The sequence below is a fragment of the Apostichopus japonicus genome, chromosome 10, assembly GCF_037975245.1.
Source record: "Apostichopus japonicus isolate 1M-3 chromosome 10, ASM3797524v1, whole genome shotgun sequence".
NCBI lineage: Eukaryota > Metazoa > Echinodermata > Holothuroidea > Aspidochirotida > Stichopodidae > Apostichopus > Apostichopus japonicus.
Window position 1 is genome coordinate 6715058 of NC_092570.1, and position 21594 is coordinate 6736651.

The following is a 21594-nucleotide window of genomic DNA, read 5'->3' on the forward strand; positions in this document are numbered from 1 at the left end:
AATGGTGAGTAGTAGACTACTTGATAATGAGATACAAGCTAGAGATATAGGTGTTACTACCTCATCAATCCTAATGGTGAGTAGTAGACTACTTGATAATGAGGTACAAGCTAGAGATATAGGTGTTACTACCTCATCAATCCTAATGGTGAGTAGTAGACTACTTGATAATGAGGTACAAGCTAGAGATATAGGTGTTACTACCTCATCAATCCTAATGGTGAGTAGTAGACTACTTGATAATGAGGTACAAGCTAGAGATATAGGTGTTACTACCTCATCAATCCTAATGGTGAGTAGTATAGACTACTTGGGAATGAGGTCCAAGCTAGAGATATAGGTGTCATTACCTCATTAACACTAATGGTGAGTAGTAGACTACTTGATAATGAGGTACAAGCTAGAGATATAGGTGTTACTACCTCATCAATCCTAATGGTGAGTAGTATAGACTACTTGGGAATGAGGTCCAAGCTAGAGATATAGGTGTCATTACCTCATTAACACTAATGGTGAGTAGTAGACTACTTGATAATGAGATACAAGCTAGAGATGTGTGTTACTACCTCATTAATACTAATGGTGAGTAGTAGACTACTTGGGAATGAGGTACAGGCCAGATATAGGTGTTACTACCTCATCATTCCTAATCCCCCTTCCCTCTGAACATATTGTGTCTCTTATAACACTTTCGTGTGTTATGAAACTTTGAAAAAAAACATTCAAATCCAACAAAACAATCTCTTCTTGTTGTTAAATAAAAAGAAATGATTTCTGAAATGATTTCATCTAATCAATATTACTTTCTTCTTATTCTTGGTCAATGTAGTGGAATTATTGTAATTTAAGTGAGACACCAGAAGTACCACATATTAGTAGAAGGTGATTCTATTAAATGTTAAAATCTCAAGTTGAATTCATTTTCAGTTTTCAATATGAATATTCGAATATTTCTGCAGGTATCTTTGCCGATTGTCACGACTTTGTTATTCCCAATTCACACTACGAGACCTGCATCAACGATTTCTGTGTAGACGAAGCCTCCATCATAGACTGCTTCGCTGTGTACGCCACAAAGTGTCGAGCTGCAGGGGGACCAGCAATTAACTGGAGAACTGAAATACCTGACTGTGGTGAGTAACGGTTTGAGGTTTGCTGTGCTTTATACCATATTCAGTCAAGGGAGGGAGGGGGGAAGGAAGAGGGGGTAGGTAGATGGTGTATGTTTGAGAGAATATTTTTTCATCTTTAGTTTAGTTTAGAGACCCAAGGATCAGGAAGCCTTTAAATACAGTAGCTTATTTGAGACCCTATCCGTGTTAGATCGTGTAGATGTGTTGATGCTTGATCACTTATTAAATGGCAAACAGGATCAGATATTGTGATATGGTACGTACCAATTAATTAATTAATCAGAATTTTAGGGTCTCCAAAAGCCTGGTATAGAAAAAGTGAAAGGGAAGACACTGCACAGTATCTTATTGTACATCTATCCATTTGGGACCTAATATTCTGTTCAGTAGAGTGAAAAATTCATAGTTATTTCTTTGCTTTAAGAAATGACTTGCCCAGCCTCTACTACTTATTCAACATGTGCATCTGCCTGCACACCAAGCTGTGTGGATCTAGACGGCAGTGAAGACTGTCTCCACGGGTGCATTGAGACCTGTTCTTGTAACTTTGGCTCCATCTTGAAGGACGGAGGGTGTGTCAAAGAGACGGAGTGCGACTGCTACACTGAGGAATACGGTATCATAGACGTAAGTTAATCATACTGCTACACTGAGGAATACGGTATCATAGAAGTAAGTTAATAATAATATAGCTTCATTTGTTATGATGAATATCACATGTGCATGTTGTTATAAAGTTGATCTTGTCCATGAGTGTGGGACATTTTGGGAGTTGATATGGGGGGGGGGGGGAGGTGGGCTTGGGTGAGGCCGATGGTTTGGGTGAAATAGTCTTAATGGGTTTTAAGTCAGTGAGTCAGTGTATAGTACTTTGGCGGTATATTGATGGATGGAGAGTGCAGTCAAGAGCCAGAGTGTGAATGTTTCATTCTACAGTATCAGGTCTACAGTATCTGAGGACAACAGTATTACAGTATTAAAGTCTTTACAATCTTAACCGGTAATCTTTCATTCTCTTCCTTGCCTCATCAGGAAGGTATAGTCCTGGTCAACGATGACTGCACAGCGACCTATGAATGTATTGATGGAACCGTTCAGACTAACGGGGAGTACGTCTGCTCACCAGATGCATTCTGTGGTGTGAAGGATGGAGTGCAAGGATGTCACTGCAACGAAGGTTTCGAGGGAGACGGTGAAACGTGCGAGCAGGTCGCTCAAACTCCAGCTGACTGTTATGAACTGTTGCTTAGCGGAGAGACGACGGACGGTGTTTACACCATCGCCCCTCCAGGCTATCCTGGTGGATCCTTGGAGGTCTACTGTGACATGACCACTGATGGAGGTGGTTGGACGGTATGTATTTTTCTTGCAATACTAATGTATCACAATGACTTTTATGGTCATCTGTACCCCTCCATCTCCTCCCCCCCACCCCCTCACCTAAAGGAGCTATAGAAAGTAGCACATTCTGTACAGATGGAAGGATATGCCACATATTCTCCCCATTGACTTATGCAGTAACATTGTCATAGTGTTATGGTTTCAACCAGCACAAACTACCTCCCACTTATATAGCTGACATAGCTGTCTCCCTGTTCCTACCCTTCTCCTCCTCCCTGTCCCCTCCCTGACCTGACCTCCCCTCTCCACTCTCCCCTCTCCTCTTTCACATTATCTGATATTAGCTAGAAGCATATACTCCATAGAAAGTAAGATTGATCTCTAATGTCTGCTTTTGACTGGTAGAAAGTATTTCTCATTTGATAGCTTTCAGATTCAGCTGTTCATGGCACCAATCCGTACCATGATTGCAAAAGAGTTTTAACTACAAGAGGTTGAATTTTTTAGTCAATGATTTCTAAACCTATTCATGCCTCAAGGGGTTTCTTACTCTGCTCTCCGTCCATCCGAAGACATAAAAATAGGTGGAAATTCCTTCAGTAACCAAGTCGTTTTCTTACTCCGTACCTCCATATAATGCACTGCAACTCATTTGACCAAGAAACCAAAACCTGAAACATCTATAAATCCCCCCTCCCCCCCCCCTCTTTCCATCGTTCATGTGCCTGTCTTGATTCAAACAGTATAGGCTAAACTAGAAAGACAACAGTGATCATCTATTCCATGTATCCTTATTAAACGTCTTTCTCATATTTTACCTTTGCCAGGTTTTCCAAAATAGGCAAGACTTGAGTGTGGACTTCAACCGCGGTTGGGACGATTACAAGAACGGCTTTGGGGACGTCAACGGTGATTACTGGTTGGGTAACGAGGCCATTCATTACATCACTAACCAGAGGGAGACCAGCATGCGAATCGAACTGACAAACACATTTAGTATGAGTTCTTACGGTCTTTATGGAGTCTTCAGGGTCTCAGCGGAAGAGGACAAATACCGAATCCACTGGCAATACACATCAGGAACTTTCTTATGTGAGTACTAATAAATTTTTCAGTATTGCAGTCAAAACATGCTAGATTGACCAAACTGATCACTAATGCCTGAAAGTTTTCATTTCAATTTCTTTAACCGTCAGCCCATTTTGCTATTGACTGACACATTTTTGGATTCGATGATAATCGTAACCAATGCAGTCATGATGGCGTGTTCGTGGGTGAGCGTGTGTGTGTGATGCCTAACTTGTAAACATGATATTTCAAGTAAAAAGCCATGGATACTTTCATTCTTCATATGTGATGCGTCGTATTGAGAGGAAGGAACCTATTGTTTTTTGTGGAAGTCAAAGATCATCTGACGTCACCAGACATCAAAAACTGAAAACCCTGTGAACATGATATCTCAAGATGGGAATCATGGATACTTTTCATTCACGGTATCCATATATGTCACATTGAGAGAAAGAACCATATTGTTTTTGTTGGGGGCCAAAGGTCATCTGAGGTCACCAGATGTCCAAATCTGAAAACTTTGTAAACACTATATCTCAAGTTAGGAAGCATGGTTACTTCTCATACTTACCATGTGGATGTGTTATATTGAGTAATGGAACTTTGTTCTGTTTAGTGGAGGTCAAAGATTTAGCATAAAATTTAATCCTCTAAACTAATGACAGCAAACCTATGTTACTTTTCAAACCACATACAGCTGTCGTTCATTGAAATAAATCGATAGTCAATTTCTTCTTCCCTGTTTTTCCTTATCATTACAGTTAATGCTTTAACTAGTCACAATGACATGCCATTCACGACCTCTGACCGGGACAATGATAACAGGCTTGAGGGTAACTGCGCCGTGATCGGCACCGGTGGCTGGTGGTATAATGATTGCTTTTATTCTAATCTCAACGGTCAGGATAGAGATCAATTCTACTTCAGTCCATTCCATGCCAGTAAATCCCAGATGAAGGTACGACCAAGCAGTCCTTGAAGTACAAGTTATGAAAGCAGAATCTACAAATTGCAAACAGATTTATAAACATGTGCAATGGGTTTTTCTTATAATTTTTTTTTTATCACTTTTCCAGTTAAGTTCGGCATAATAATGTTTTTTTTGATTTTCAAATGTTTCAAACTTTTGATGCTCACTTTATTGATCTAACTTAAAATAAAATATCGAATGGAATAAAGCATTTGTAAAGATAATTAAAATAACCGACTTTTCTCATATTTCAGTCTGTGTAGGGTAAGATGTCGTCGATGTTATGGGTTGTGTATGGCGTTGGAGCTGAAAAAAAGACTAACTTGAATAACAGCTGTCGATGATGGGTAATTATCCATGGGGATAACCAATTGAGGAAACAGTAACATCTATGATTTGAAACATATGGCTTCTATTACTTCAGTCAAGATGGAAGCTACTATAGGTTTAATCTATGTTGTGATTAAAACTATTTGGAAGTGATGGAAAAGTAGGTGCAGAGGTGGGTTGTGTGGGTGGGTCTGAACTAGAGTGATAATGGTAACATTTTTTTAAATAAAAAAAAAACTGAACTGATGTGTAACCTTCACAGGTATAATGGAAATGTCAAGTAGGCTACTATCAAAATATGTGGTTGCCATGGTGACTGAGGTCAAAAGGTCACATGATCTAAGGTCAAATGTATATTTTTAGTGTAGTTTTGCTGGCGATGAGATTATGCAACGTCGTGGATTGCCCTCTTGTTTAATTGGGAATCACCTTTCCCCCTCCACTCAGTGCATACATGTGGCAAAAGGAAGTGTGCTAGGTTGCACAATATTCTTGATGATAATTATACAAGAGATGATTCGAAGAGGAGTTGTTATGGCTTTGACTTCTGTATTCGGAGTGTCTCATTATACACACTCATTGTTCTTAACTACTTCTACTAACATGCGTCATATACAAACATACAAACAGTCACTGTGCCAACGTGGTTTTGTCTTTGCTCTACTACTTCTTCGAAAATCAAGTGTTCGTGGTTTGGTCCTCTGAAGAGGTTTGTTCATTGTCAGAATTAACTATGTCATTGTCGTCATGTCTGTCATAACTAAATGTTTCACCAGTTTTAAGTAAATGTTTGCGGTTGCGTCTATACCAGGTGCGTATCCAGGGGGGGGCGTTGGGGGCGCGCGCCCCCCGGGTAAGGAAAAGAGGAGAGAAAGAAAGAGAAGAAAAAAGGGAAAAGGAGGGGAAAAAAGAAAAGGAGGAGAGGAAGGAAGGGAAAAGAAAAAGAAAAAAGAGAGAAAAAGGAGAAAAGGAGGGAGTAGAAGATAGCCAAGACCTCGGGAAGAGAAAGATCCCTATTATATACACAGGGTAGCCAGTGACAGATCAAGGATTACGGAGGGGGTGTGCGCCTCACCCTACCCCTTACCCCGACAACTCCATTTTTGACGTTTCCGTTTTTCCTCTCTCACTAATGTACTTGAACTCGACCGAGTTGTCGGGGAACATAACGCATTTCGGGAAGGGGGCGACCGCCCCCCCCCCCCGAGCAAATTTTCTTTATGACATCGCTAGTAATTTCAAAATAGACAATGCTTAGATGCAACTTACAAGGCCTGGGAAGTGTCATTTCCAGCGATCTGGGAGGCATTTTCGGCCAAAATTTTTCTTGTACGCTTCGCGCCAACTCATGGTGGCGCTTCGCTTAGTAATTCGTGCCCCCCGGGTTAGAAAATCCTGGATACGCGCCTGTATACTGTACACCTTCAGCTGTCTCTACATAGTATGATCTGGGCTGCTCAGCCTTAGATACAATAGTGGCTGGTTTCCAACCTTTGTCAGTCTGTAGGCGAATATTATCTCCTGGTTGCAGTTCTGGTAATTTCTTTGTCTGTCGGTCGTAATATGTTTTTTGTGTTTGTCTCTTCTCTACCAGTCTTTTGTGTACTGTCTCTGGCTTCAGTATTTTCGGCTTGAGTAAATGCTCAGTCGTTGGAAGTAGGGTATTTGTCCTTCGTCCAAAAAGTCGTTGTACAGGTGATCCGAGAATATTATCTCTTGGTGTATTCCTGTAGTCTAATAAAGCTAGGTATGGATCTTGTCCACTCTCCTTTGCCTTCATTAGCAAAGCCTTTGCAATCTGCACCCCTTTCTCTGCCATGCCATTAGACTGAGGATGGTATGGACTAGACGTAATATGATGAAATTTATAAAGTTTCGAAAAACTGTCAAATTGCCAACTTTTGAATTGGGGTCCATTATCTGTGATAAGGACATCTGGAATACCATGGCGTGCAAATTGTGATTTACAATGTACTATAACAGTTTCACTCTTAGTACTAGGTAAATGTGAAATTTCAAAGTACCCAGAGAAATAATCAATTAAAATCAAATAGTTATTTCTATTCCACTCAAAGAGATCAGCACCCAGCTTCTGCCAAGGTCTTTGAGGAATCTCATGAGATTGTAGAGGTTCTTTTTGATTCTGCCTCCTGTGTGTGTTACAGATGGAACACTTTGAAATTAAATCTTCAATTTCAGCACTCATTTGAGGCCAAAACATAATGTCCCTTGCTCTTCGTTTACATTTGAATTAAAAATACTGGATCTTAGTGTAGTTGGAATAATTAACTTGTCCCCTCTAAACAATAGACCATCACTTACAGTGATTTCATGTTTATAATTCCAGTACGGTTTTGCACCTATAGGGACGTCTGTCCTTGAACTAGGCCATCCTTGCCTGGTTAGCTCAATCAGCTCTCCCAAGGCTTCATCACCACTTGTAGCATGCAAAATTTCACTCATTTTGGTTTTAGAAATTGGCAGCATTTCAAGTCGAGCCACCTCAAATTCCTTTTCACCCAAATTGTCTGCTTCTTGTTTTAAACTTGCTCTAGACAATGTGTCAGCAATAAATAACTCTGCCCCTGGTCGGTATTGTACACTCAGGGGGTATTTCTGTACTTTCATTAACATTTGCTGAAGTCGATGTGGAGTTTGATACAAGGGTTTCTTAAAAATTGGTTCTAATGGTTTGTGATCTGTTTCAACATGAATTGATTTCTGACCATACAGGTACTCATGAAAACGCTCACAACCAAACACAATGGCCAGCATTTCTTTTTCGATTTGGGCGTAATTTTGCTGACTCTTAGTCAATGATTTAGAAGCATACGCTACTGGGGACCCTTCTTGTAGAATTACTGCTCCGACACCGAGGCTACTAGAATCTACTGATAGGGTTACTTCTTTTGTGACATCAAACAATTTTAGAACAGGGGCCTGCGTAATCTTTTCTTTAAGCCTTTGAAAACTTTTTTGTTGAGCATCTCCCCATTCCCAGTGCACACCTTTCTCAAGAAGTGCCCTTAAGGGTGCACTCTCTGTAGACAAATTTGGGATAAATTTTGCTAAATAGGTAATTACACCCATAAACCTTTGTAACCCTTCCTTATCTTCTGGTGACTTCATTTCTGTGACAGCTCTGACCTTCTCTGGGTCAACCTTGAGCCCACTCTCACTTAACACATGACCTAGATAGGTAATTTCAGATTTTCTTATCTGACATTTACTTTTGTTCAGTTTGACTTTTCTAAGTCGGCTTCTCTCCAAAACATTACGTAACCGCTGGTCATGCTCTGCTACAGTCTCTCCCCAGATTAGAATGTCGTCTGCTACGATTTCAACTCCTTCAATACTTTCATACACCTGGCTCATAACATCTTGGAAAACTTCCGGAGCTGAACAAATTCCAAACGGCAGCCTATTAAATTTAAATCGTCCAAATGGAGTATTAAATGTGCAGAACTTGGAACTTTCTTCGTCAAGTTTGATCTGCCAGAAACCTGAGCTTGCGTCCAAAACTGAAAATACTTTCGCTTTTGGCATTCCCGATACCACCTCTTCAATAGTGCGCATAGGAAAATGTTCCCTGCTGATCGCTTTGTTCAAGTCTCTGGGGTCGATGCAAATGCGGGTTTTGTTTGGTTTAATGACGGTCACCATACTATTCACCCACTGTGTTGGCTCATGCACTCGCTCAATTACATTAAGCTTTTCCATTCTCTCAAGTTCCTTTTGAACTCTGTCCCGAAGAGCTACGGGCAATTATCGGGGCGGGTGAATGACTGGTGGAACATTAGGATCTACTGTTATATGATGCGTCACATCTGTGATTTCGCCTAATCCTTCGAAAACATCCTTGTATTCATCCAGGATGTCTGACTTTTGTTCTTCCTTTGTGGTGAAGACACGTTTGATGAGCTCTAAATTTTGACTGCTCTCCAGCCCTAACAAACATTGTGGTGAACCATCTACTACTTGGAAATCTAGCACATGGTAGCGGTCCTTATACTCGCAAAGTAAGTTAATGTGTCCAAGGGGACTCAATCTTTGTCCTCCATAACCCACAAGTTTTGTTCCGCTTTTAGTCAGAGGTTGTTTTGTGACACGTTGGCATGTGGCATAATTAATGACATTGCACTCTGCTCCAGTGTCAATTGTGAATAGCACTGGCTTATCCTCAAGCTTGAGTGGCACTTCCCATTTTTCTTTGTTTGTGATGGAATCGTTCTTTGTCATTCCAATATAAAACTCATCAATTTCTGGGTCAGAATCTGAATCTCTCCCCTGGGATTTGACTACTCTGACTTCTTTTGGTTTTTGCTTTGGTGCATTTTCTTGCTTGCTTCTACAAACTACTGCAAAATGATTCAGTTTTCCACAGTTTCTACATGATAGCCCTTTAGCTGGACAATCATGATTCTGAGTCCACGCCCTGCCACATTTAAAACATGACTGTGTCTGATTCTGAAACTTTTTGTTTCTTAGTGTATTAGAATTCGCAAAAGTTCTTACCGTTTGCAAGTTCTTTTCTGTGTCCGCTGTGGACGACTTCATTTGGTGCGTTGTAGCTTCACTTGCACGGCAAATGTCCACAGCTTTCTTTAACGTCAGGTCCTCTTCACGGAGAAGACGTCGACGGATCTGGTCATCACAGACCCCGCACACGATCCTGTCACGAATTAATCCTTCTGCTAAGGTTCCAAATTCGCAACTTTTCGATTTGTTACGTAATTCCGTCACATAATGGTCGATGGTCTCATGTTGCTTTTGGTTTGTAGTATTGAATATGTGGCGTTCCCACGTTATGTTCTTCCTGGGCGCACAGTACTCCTCAAATTTCTCCATTACTTTATTAAGTGTCTTTTCATCTCCTGCTTCCTGCCATTGGAATGAGTTGTAAATCTCAACTGCATCCTCCCCAGCAATATGAAGTAACGCTGCGCTCTTTACTTCATCTGTTTTAGCGGCTATACCACTTGCAGAAATGTATAGAAGAAACATTTGCTTGCATTTCCTCCAGTTTTCCGCAAGGTTTCCTTGAAGGCTCAACTCGCCTGGTTGTCTCAGCTGATCCATATTTGCAATTTCCAGTAACAAAATTAGAAAATTCTTAAAATAAGGATAACTTTTTCACTTCTGACACCATGTAATATTCTTGATGATAATTATACAAGAGATGATTCGAAGAGGAGTTGTTATGGCTTTGACTTCTGTATTCAGAGTGTCTCATTATACACACTCATTGTTCTTAACTACTTCTACTAACATGCGTCATATACAAACATTCCTAAGAGTGACCACAGCCCCATGCTTCTTAGGGTAGGTTGGTGGTTACAACAGGACATATTGTGGTTGCTAAAGGGTGGTGTAAAATACAATACTGTAGAATGAGTACAATATGTTACAATGGTCACTCATGCTGAATGTTTAGCAAACATTTTGCTGCCCTTAGGTATTTTAATTCAAGTGAGAAATGATTTTGCCTATTCAAACTGTTATTTTCTGTATTGCTAATAAGAGAAAGATAAAGACATTTTAAGTAAGATGTTTAAGGACAATTAGTTAATTTCATCAAATCACACAAAACTCAAACACCTGTAACTCCAAACACAAGTACCACCCAACATTAGTAGGCCTACCTCCCAACACTAGTGTCTCCAAACACTAGTAACTCCAAACACGAGCACCTCCATCACTGGGGACTCTAAACAGTAAATTTAAACACTAGTACCTCCCAACACTAGTGGCTCCAAACACTAGTAACTCCAACACGAGAACCTCCAACACTGGTTACTCTAAACAGTAAATTTAAACACTAGTACCTTCCAACACTAGTAACTCCAACCACAAAAGTAAAAAAATAATACCTCTAAACACTAGCACCTCTAAACACTAGTGACTCTAAATATTAGTCAATTTAAACACTAGCACCTCCAAAAACTAGTGACTCAAAATATTTGTGAATCTAAACACCAGCACCTTCCAACACCAGTACCTCCAACCACTAGTAAGTCAAAACACTAGCACCTCTAAACACTATACCTCTAAACACTAGCACCCACCTCCAAAAAACTAGTGACTCTAAATATTAGTCAATTTAAACACTAGCACCTCCAAAAACGAGTGAGTCTAAATATTTGTAAATTTTAACACCAGTACCTTCCAACACTAGTACCTTGCAACACTAGTACCTCCAAACACTAGTAAGTCAAAACACTAGTGCCTCTTAACACTAGCACCTCTAAACACTAACACCTACAAAAACTAATGACTCTAAATATTAGTCAAATTAAACACATAGCACCTCCAAAAACTAGTGACTAAATATTAGTCAATTTAAACACGAGTACCTTCCAACACTAGTACATTCCAACGATAGTACCTCAAAACACTATTGTTTCCAAACACTAGTAACTCCAAACACTATTATACCTCTAAACACTAGCACCCCTAAACAATAGCACATCCAAAAACTAATGACTCTAAATATTAGTAAATTTAAACACTAGCACCTCCAAACATTAGTGACTCTAAACATTAATTAATTTATACACTAGTAACTCCAAACACTAGCAACTCCAAGAACTAGTGACTCTGAATACTGCATTTGTGCAGAGATAGAGGCTCACTTTTTCACATGGTTCATATCCTTTGGGTTCTTCAATTTAGTAGATAAGAAGGGCTTTTAGTGGAGGTCAAGGTATATGACTGAAAATTCAGGACCAATAAAAGAAAGGAAATCGCAAGTAATGACATGCACACAAACACACAAATAAACATCGCTGACCATGGAACTGGGAGCAGTAATCACTATAGTTAATAGACAAGATGAAACAAAAGAAAAAAATTAATCAATTCCGTTTGCTCATAAGGACTGTCCTCATCGCCTAAAGAATCTACGAGTTCCCTCTTCCTATTTGCAAAATACCAGGTTCGTGAAGTTTCTCTTCGACCTTACAACTTACAAGGGACATAGCACAAACCGTTCCTGCTTAAATTGTTGAAAGCTTAAATGAAGAGCACCCTCAACTATGCGCTGTGGCTAATTTAATCGGATACGTACGAAAGCTGTTTCGTTATGACAAAGTGACAACAACAACAAAACAATTTAAATTCTGTTCTCTCTCTCTTTTTTGTTTCTAGATTAATATATTTTTGAACGGGTGTTTCTCCGAATACACAAGCATATTTCTCTGTATAACATCCTTAGCGAAATATATTTTATGATGTTCAAACTGAATAAATCTTGTACTTTTATAGAAACATTAATAAACTGGAAAATCAAAAGCTGGATGGGACAAGTACCGTATCTAGTGATCTTTTCCATTCGACATTTTGCAGTTAATTAAATACATAATTCTCGTAACTCTTCGAATTTCAGTTTGGAATTTTAAAAAGTTGAAACAATTTCCTTCATGGGGCCAAGTAGAAGAAATGAATTGGAGCCTTCGTCGCTGGACAGCATTAATTCACTCCCCTTAGAGAGAGTCTTTTTGTCGATTTCCTCAAACGCCTATGTGTAATCTTTAAGCAATGATCATTTTTAAGTCCTTGTAGAAAGGTACGTACGGTGCAGGCGTGTATCCAGGATTTTCAAACCCGGGGGGCGCGAATTACTATCTAAGCGGAGCGCCACCATCGGTTGGCGCGCAGCGTACAAGAAAATTTCTTATTTTGATACCCCCCAGATCACCGGAGACGGCACTTCTCGGGCTTGAAATGACCAACCAGATGTACAATTTTTGCCTGAGAACCAAGTATTTCCTAATAGTTTTTTTTCCATCCATAACCTTTTTGAAGATTGTCAACCCGGCACACATCACGTTCGACCTGATCGCATCTCCTGTGGGTCTTTGCTTTTGTAGGTGATTCTACGTCGCGGCCCACAATACCCGTCAGCCCCACTTTTCAAGGTTTTAAGCCCCATATTTGTTCAGAATTTGAAAATTCACATTTCTCGTGAATAAACTCAGTTCAAAACATACCCATAATGTTGTATAAAATTTCATCTATGGACAACCAATATAGAAAAACTTCCACCAACCCCTAACAGACCGGTCAAAATTGCACGAGTAGAGGGAAGTGTGATGCAGAATGTTGGTCAGAAATTTTCGAAACTTCAGACACAGTTAATTTATTGGTGTACAAATATTAAAACCTCTTATAACGGCTATTATAAAACTTGGTTGAAGGAAAGGAAAAAATAGCAGATATTTCCGAAACCGAACACTACACACATAGGCGTAGGAGGCGCGGCGGCAGTGGCGGAGCTAGGGGTATTGGTCAGGAGGGGCGAGAATGGTCTGTAGGGGCGCTTTCGACACTATCTAAGCGGAGCGCCACCACTGGTTGGCGCGTAGCGTACAGAAAATTTTTGAGTAAAGATACTCCCTAGATCGCCGGAAATGACCCTTTCCGGGCCTGGCTAATTTGCAGATAAACGAAGAATAAGGTGTCATCGCCACATTACACCAACAAAATGTGACAAATGTCAATAAGTAGATGAGAGCGCAATAAAAAAGTCAATAATCTAGAATAAGTAAAAAGTGGTAAAGAGCTGAAAAAGGCGCCAGCAGTCCATTTGAGTCCGTCAGGGGGGCATCCGCCCCCATAACCGTATGGACGCTCCGCCACTGCGCGGCGGGGGTGCAGCCCCTAATTCGCCATTACTAATGTAAAAGAGAGTTTTGACATAATTGGACCTCCGTGCTTTTTATACATCTACATGAGACATGTCGTTGTTTACATTAGCATTCCGCGGTATACTGCGCAATTTTAACGGAACGTACGGTACATGATGGCATGCGATGTAATAATTGAGGCTTGCTTATATGATATTGACATTAACACGTTGAGCGCGCGAAAATTTTTGGTTATTTTTTCAGGCAAGTCGGACAGTTTTGAGGCTTTTCATCCTGGAACGCCATTTTCTTGCTCACTGATATGATGTGATATCTGCTGTTTGCGTTACAAATTCAAACAGGCGCGTAGCGAGGAATTTGTCAAGGGAGGGGCGAAGCCTGTAGGCAAATTATCTAAGCGTAGCGCCACCATAGGTTGGCGCGAAGCGTACAAGAAAATTTTGGCCGAAAATGCCTCCCAGATCGCTGGAAATGGCACTACCCAGGACCATTTGTTAGCGCGAAGCGTACACGCAAATTTTGGCCAAAATTGTCTCCCAGATCGCTGGAAATGACACTTCCCAGGCCTTGTAAGTTGCATCTAAGCACTTTCTATTTTGAAATTACTTAGCGATATCATTTAAAAAAATGCTGAATGGGGGGGGGGGGCGGGCGGTCGCCCCCATCCCAAAAATCGTCATGTTCCCCGACGACGCTGTCGAGTTCGAGACCAGCCACAGTTGGTTTCATAGCACAATTCTACACACGCGTTATGATAGACCATATATAGTATATATATAGATCATTAGTGAGAGAGGAAAATGGAAACGTCAAAAAATGGAGTTGTCGGTGTAAGGGGTAGGGTGAGTCACACATTTACGAAATCATTGATCCGTCACTGGCTACCCTTCAGCGCTGTAATGATGTCACTGTTCCTCTTTCTCTTCCCGATGTCTTCACGCTTTTCTTTTACTCCCTCCTTTTTTCCTTTTTCTCTCTTTCTTCATTTTCTTTTCCCTTCCTTCCTCTCCTCCTCCTCTTTTTCCCCCTTTTTTCCTTTTTTCTTTTCTCTCCTCTTTTTCCTACCCGGGGGGCGCGCACCCCCAACGCCCCCCCCCCTGGATACGCACCTGATACATGCAATACAGACACAACTCTTTAAATGTACATTAATATTCACACAGATTGAAACAGATTGAAAGAGGAAGGTGCAAACTGCATTATCAGTACGCGGCTGGTACGGTACGGTGCCAGCATTATTTTAATATATGACAGCATTAATTTGAATTTATGTCCACATCAAATCAATTTTATGTAGACATAAAAAAGTCCTGCCTCCTGATATGTCGTCATAATTTCTGAATTTTGTCCACTGTGGCCCACCATACACGTTGTGATATTTGAGAGTGCACACAATTATGAGAGCCTATACTACAAATTTGGCTATCTCTACACGGGACAGCAACGTTACAATTAGTTGCATTGAGACCGTCGGTATAATGCGCTATATAAATACGTTATTTAAACAAAATACATTGTGTTTATTGAGCACGATAAATGCAAAAATGTTTGCAGACAATGGTAGGGACTATTAGCCAAACAAATCACAGGAAATTTGGAAACGCATCATTGACTGCTTTCAGCATGAAACTTCTTTGTAACGGGAGTATTTTTAACCTTCTACTTTGCGGTTGATTGTTATCATTTATTTGTTTTGAAAAAAATTCAATCATCTATACAAAGGATTGGAAGGAATGTTGTAGCCTGTTCCCACGAACGCGGGCTTGCTTCACTCTTGATCGACCTATCGAGGCTAGGGCAAGTTGATCCACCCTTTTACTCCGTGGGAACGGAGCAAGCCCGAGCTTGATCAAACCCCTCATGAGAGGTGGAGTTAGGACAGCTAAGCCCGGGTAAACGATAATCAATGTAAATAAACTATTGCCTTAATTGGGGTGTAAAAGATACGATGGATTTTATCAGTTGTGGTTTCCGCCGCTTGCTTATTTCTGTATCGACATAAACTGTGTCTATTTCCATATTGGTTGTGCATGTGTACAATGGACCGATGCAGCGAGAATGAAGGAATAACGTAAGGCATTGCTGAGTAGTAGGCCTACACAGTGTATAGCTGCCCGTGTATATCCGCATACATACAGTATAAAGTTTGAGCTGCTTTCTTGAAGACGTCCAGATAACCGGAAAGGCCATCATTATTATTTTATTATTATTATTGTTATTATTATCGATATTTTCCTGTACAATATGTCGCAGAAGTAGACAGAGCGAAGTATATATGTGGTCGGAAGATGAAGTATTGGCATTTGATGCGACGAAAATAATATGTCGAAACTTGATGGGACATGCCGCAACGCTCCAGTGTACTGAGACATCTGTATGCGTATGGGAGAGAAAGGCTACGACAGAACGGTCAGCCAAATAAAGTACAAACTGAAAAATTTAAGCTAGGTTTACTGGCTTCTATTTTATCGATAATCAGGAACATAATATGTAGTAGCCCAACTAACACGTAGCCTAGTTACTTACTCATCAGGCCCGTAAAATTTTACAATCTAATAGGCCTATATAAAAGAAAAAATTGTAAATCACATACCAAAGTAAAAATAAAAGGATAACTAGAATGTATGCATTCTGGATTCAGTAAAACAAGAGCCACATCACACATGTTTGATTACTTAAAAAGACAAGACTTACAATTGACCGTAAAGAATTATTGCTGTGTACATATCCCGATGCGGGAACATGTTTATAGACATGAAACCGATGTGCTGAACTTTTTCCCGCCGTTTAGACTGGGTGTCCCCAAGACAAAATCATGGTCAATGAAGCTCGTAGTAAACGTCCATATAAGGGAATATGGGTGGAGCATACATTCGCTTTCTTACAGCGTTGATGAATGACGTTTACCAGTTAAAATATGTGATTGGTTAATTGCTATCATCTTAAAACATAAAACACAAGTCAACTAGCGACCCAGATACTGACGCAGGACCAGCTGTTTAATAGTGTAGAGCTCGAACTGCAATCGTGGGACGGTGCCAAGTATTGGGGGGTACACGTTGTCAGTCCGACACGTTTTCAGTCCGAAAATAAAATACACGTTTCAAGTCCAAAAAACGAGTTTTCAGTCCGACACTTTTTCAGTCCGAAAATAAAATACACGTTTTAAGTCCGAAAAAACAAGTTTTCAGTCCGACACGTTTTCAGTCCAAAATAAAATACTTTTTGAGGCCGAAAAAACGAGTTTTCAGTCCGACACCTTTTCAGTCCGAAAATAAAATACACGTTTTCAGTCCGAAAATAAAATACACGTTTTAAGTCCGAAAAAACAAGTTTTCAGTCCGACACGTTCACAGTCCGAAAATAAAATTTACAATTTACATGCATCTAGGTGCGGAATAGAGCAGTGTTTCGTCTAAAATGAAAAAAAAAGGCCCCCACTATATGGGTGAAAAAGTAATAACGTGATTTCAAATAATCCCTGGGCTCAACCCATGCAACAACATGGATAATTAAGTGACTACGCACCATCCTTGACATCCTACGACCGAAAAAGAACGCAACCGTGCGTGGTGATTACTTGCCGAAATGTTCCTTACTGCCACCTCGCATTCCAGGGTTGTTTATTGGTGATATTATGGCATTAAAACTGCTTTCATTGCCAAACTGAAAACGTGTATCTCATTTTCGGACTGAAAAACGTGTATTACACGTTTTCGATCTGAAAACGTGTATTTCATTTTCAGAATGAAAACGTGTATTTCATTTTCGGACTGAAAAACGTGTATTACACGTTTTCATTCTGAAAACGTGTATATCATTTTCGGACTGAAAAACGTGCATTACACGTTTTCAATCTGAAAACGTGTATTTCATTTTCAAACTGAAAACGTGTATTTCATTTTCGGACTGAAAACGTGTATTTCATTTTCGGACTGAAAACGTGTATTTTATTTTCGGACTGAAAACGTGTATTTTAGTTTCGGACTGAAAACATGTATTTCATTTTCGGACTGAAAACTTGTCGGACTGAGGGGTGTACCCCCCCCCCTCAAATATCAGACGTTCAACGAATAGAAGATGGATTTAAGTTGCGCATAAACTTCGTAACGTTTGTTTAAAAAATTTGTGAAAGCATATGAATTCAAACTGAATAGAGGGGAAATATGTGGGTACAGTTATTACACATGGAATAGTTGTAACCACAGTAATCGTTATCAATGGAATATATTTAAGAAAAATGTTATAACTGAAACATATAAATAAGAAAAAAGTGCTGAGATAAAATTCACGGATCAAATTTACAGCAAAAGGATAAAGAACGAAGAGTCTTCTGTTTGAACTTTCGTCGTGCTATACCCCATCCTTTCTTATTTTGACATGTTTCATCATTCATGCATGTATCGATCGCGTGTATATGAACTTTGTAATGTTTTCACCTCATTTTGTCTCGAAAGAAAACTTGTTCCTTGTTTCCAATGTGCACATTGGATATTGCAGGCCTAGTATGCATTTTTTCCTCGAGGGGTGGGGGGCGGTGGCGGAGCGTCCATACAGTCAGAGGGGCGGATGCCCCCTGACGGACTCAAACTGACTGCTGGCGCCCTTTCAGCTTTTTACCACTTTTTAATTATTCGCGATTATTGACTATTTTACACTCGAGTTTTGACTAAGGCTATGTGTTGTAGGTAAGGTGATATGATCTTTTCTCCACAAATTTTCAGGATATGCGCATGTGCAGTTGAAACTCCGAAGTTTGAACAGGCCTAATACAAATTGCGTGGAATTTAGCGAGATATGCACACTACATTTGCGGGGATATTTGAAGAGTTGGGGTAGCTGGTGAAATCGCTGCAGGTCAAAGCATCGAGGTACTATATACGGAGTTGGAGAGGAGGAAAGAGTGGCAGGGCAGGCGAAATGAAGGTCGGACGGCCGCCCTTGTAAAACAGCAAAGCAAGGGCACTGGATGGCATCCGCCCATATATATATTGTGTAGAGAATTCACGAAGTACAGGCAGTGATAAGATCGCATCTTCTCAACTATAAACACTAGTAAAAGTATAGGTCATATAATAAACGCAATTGGTGTTCGATCGGGACGAAAACATTTGTCTGTAGTAATATTACTGTCATTCGTTTTACTTGATTGCCGACATTCACAACATATCCAGACATTATGTAATGGTTCAATAATTCAATTTCAAGTACAGTATTTTATGCTGGCATTTTGTCTCGACACTCGTTTTACTTGATTACCGACATTCCCAGATTATCTCTACACATTGTTGGAGGCGCTCAATGAAATCAGTTTAAAAATGCAGTATTTTTATGCTGGTACTTTGTCTAGACACTCGACGTTTTACTTGATTGCCGACATTCACAACATATCCAGACATCATATAATGGTTCAATAATTCAATTTTAAGTACAGTATTTTATGCTGGCATTTTGTCTCGACACTCGTTTTACTTGATTACCGACATTCCCAGATTATCTCTACACATTGTTGGAGGCGCTCAATGAAATCAGTTTAAAAATGCAGTATTTTTATGCTGGTACTTTGTCTAGACACTCGACGTTGTACTTGATTTCCGACATTCACAGCGTATATGCATAGCCTATAAGTATAACATTATAACTTTTTAAAAGTTGTTTACCGTGCAGCCTCCTATTCGTATGAGTTGTACTAACGCACATGTTATCTGATAGGCTGGCTGTTGGAGATATGGTAGCTTATAAAACAAGGTTTCCAGAAGTTTGCGTTTGGTGACTCCAAATGGACTTGGACCTCCAAGACCCCTATTGTTTTTGGTGCAGGTGTGTATAGCCACGTACAATAGACTGACCTGTGTTTATTTAATGTATCAAAATGGTGGTTCGGGCCATTTCTATAGTAACAGCTAGTTCTGCTTATACTAACACCTTTCTAGTGTACTGAAGTCATCGAAACCTCAATGCATTTTGCATTCTGGTTTACATAACGCGGTTGAGCAATTTTGAACAGCGCCGATAGCAACAACGTAAGTTTAGACAATGACGTATGTTTAGACAACGGAAGTTAAAATAACAACGTGAGTTTGAGCAACAACGTGGTAAAACAGCAGCAACAACTTTAGTTTAGACTGCAACAAACTTAGTTTAGACAACGAAATATGGTTGCCCTTTTTGCGTTCCATACTGAAGCACTCCTTGCCAAAATTTTGGCTGGCTGCCTACATACCTCAGGCTCAAAGACTTCTAAGAATTGGCAAGTGCTGATTGGCTATAGGGCTCTCATGCTTACAGTTGAACAGTTAATAACAACTCCCAGTCCTGCTTTAATTCCACTAACAGCCTCTGCAGAGCTTAACCACAAATGTCAACAAACACTGCAGAAACTGGGAGACAAATTAAAGGAGCTTTGGCAAAAGGTGAAGGCTCAGATTTTTTTAAACAATGGGGATTCATCGTAATTAATTAACTTTTGACCAAAAATTATTAGGCATCATCTTATTCATACACAATCCAACAATCATCAGTTCAACTTTGAATATATGATCCATCAAAATCTTGAGGAGATTGAGATATTTGAAAATATTACAAAGAATGACCCCTGATGAACCCCTAAATGACAATTGACCTCAATTTTCCGAACACCCCTCATAACCCTCATCCCGAGGAACGTTGTGACCAAGTTTCATTATAACTGGCCATACACTGTACGAACAGGAGCAATTTGAAAATATAGGGCGGCGGCCCGGGCCACAAAAGACCCCTAGTTGATCTTTGATCTCAAATTCATGAACACCCTGAAGGTAAAACTTCCATAGTACTATCGTGACAAACCCTCATCATTGTACCATGGAATCTGTAGGAGAAGAAGCATTTTGCATATTTCCACAAAATGGCCCATTACGGCCCACAGGTGACCATTGACCCCAATTTCGGACCATCTCTGATGGCCCTATACCCAATGGTCCTTGTGTCCAAGTTTCATGAAATTCCATTGAATACTGTGTGAGTGGGAGCGGTTTTACCAATTGTTGATGGATAGAGTGATAGACGCCGCACTGTAACAATAGCTCACACCAGCATGCTGGTATGAGCTAAAAATGGAGTTGTCGGTGTAAGGGGTAGGGTGAGGCGCACGTCCCCTCTGTAATCTTCGATCTGTCACTGGCTACCCTGTGTATATAATAGGGATCAGCGCTGTAATTATGACTGTTCCTCTTTCTCTTCCTGAGGTCTTGGCGTTTATCTTCTACTTCCTCCTTTTCTCCTTTTTCTCTCTTTCTTCTTTTCCCTTTCCCTTACTTCCTCTCCTCCTTTTCTTTTTTCTCCCTCTTTTTCCTTTTTTTCTTCTCTTTTTTTCTCTCCTCTTTTCCTTCCCCAGGGGGCGCGCGCCCCCAACGCCCCCCCTGGATACGCGCCTGGTAACTATTAATTTACTATTTGTTATAGTGACATTATTCTGTATTATTAATCTCCGAACAATTCAGGCTTATTGCGGCTTACCATTTTCAAGTTTTCTTCTGAGTAATTTTACTTGATGATTTGTTATGTTATGTTAGTTTTTGTATAGCGCTTCATATGGCCCATCTCATAGCACTTTGAATCCCTGGTCATCAGGCTGGCTGCTGAGAATCCAGCGCATACAGCTTAGTTACCTCACAGGTACCCATTTATACACCTGAATGGATAGGGGCAGTCGAGATAAAAGTGCCTTGCCCAAGGACACAACATAACAGGATTATATATAAAACAAAAGCATTAGCCACTCGGCCTCCAAGCTCCTCTTGTTTTGCTTATTCTAAGCTATTTTTTCCTGTAAGTGCACGCCATTTTAGGATGGGAGGAGCAGAAGGGAGGGGCGGGGCAAGCACAACCACGGTCCACCCCTCTAGTTTAGTATGCATGATCATCATCCATACCCCCATGCATTGTTTCATGGACCGCTGGGCTATCATAGTCAAACCCGGTTACGGTGTAGCCCGTTACACCAACAGAATTGCCTGTAAGGTTTCATAATAGTATGTACGATTGTATGAAATATAAGTAAAGAAAGAGGCTTGAGACCACGACGTCAGTACCATTTGAAAAAACCTATTCTCTGGTCATTCTGTTT

General features: G+C 40.3%; 1 protein-coding gene and 1 long non-coding RNA gene across 5 annotated transcripts in view; one reads left to right on the plus strand and one right to left on the minus strand.

Moving 5' to 3' along the window:
• LOC139975128 (IgGFc-binding protein-like) overlaps window positions 1-4740 on the plus strand; it is a 59601-nt gene extending 54861 nt beyond the window's left edge. For 2 of the 3 annotated variants that reach the window (XM_071982763.1, XM_071982764.1), the window contains 5 exons: window positions 960-1133; window positions 1558-1760; window positions 2166-2486; window positions 3302-3566; window positions 4304-4740. In XM_071982763.1, coding sequence (XP_071838864.1) covers window positions 960-1133; window positions 1558-1760; window positions 2166-2486; window positions 3302-3566; window positions 4304-4521 — 1181 coding nt within the window. In that variant the 3' untranslated portion in view covers window positions 4522-4740. The remainder of the gene's footprint in view (window positions 1-959; window positions 1134-1557; window positions 1761-2165; window positions 2487-3301; window positions 3567-4303) is intronic. The other variant, XM_071982765.1, reaches the window with a different exon arrangement.
• The window catches only part of LOC139975133 (uncharacterized), a 171225-nt gene that overhangs the window by 2138 nt on the left and 147493 nt on the right, over window positions 1-21594 (minus strand). The gene's annotated exons all lie outside the window — the stretch shown is intronic.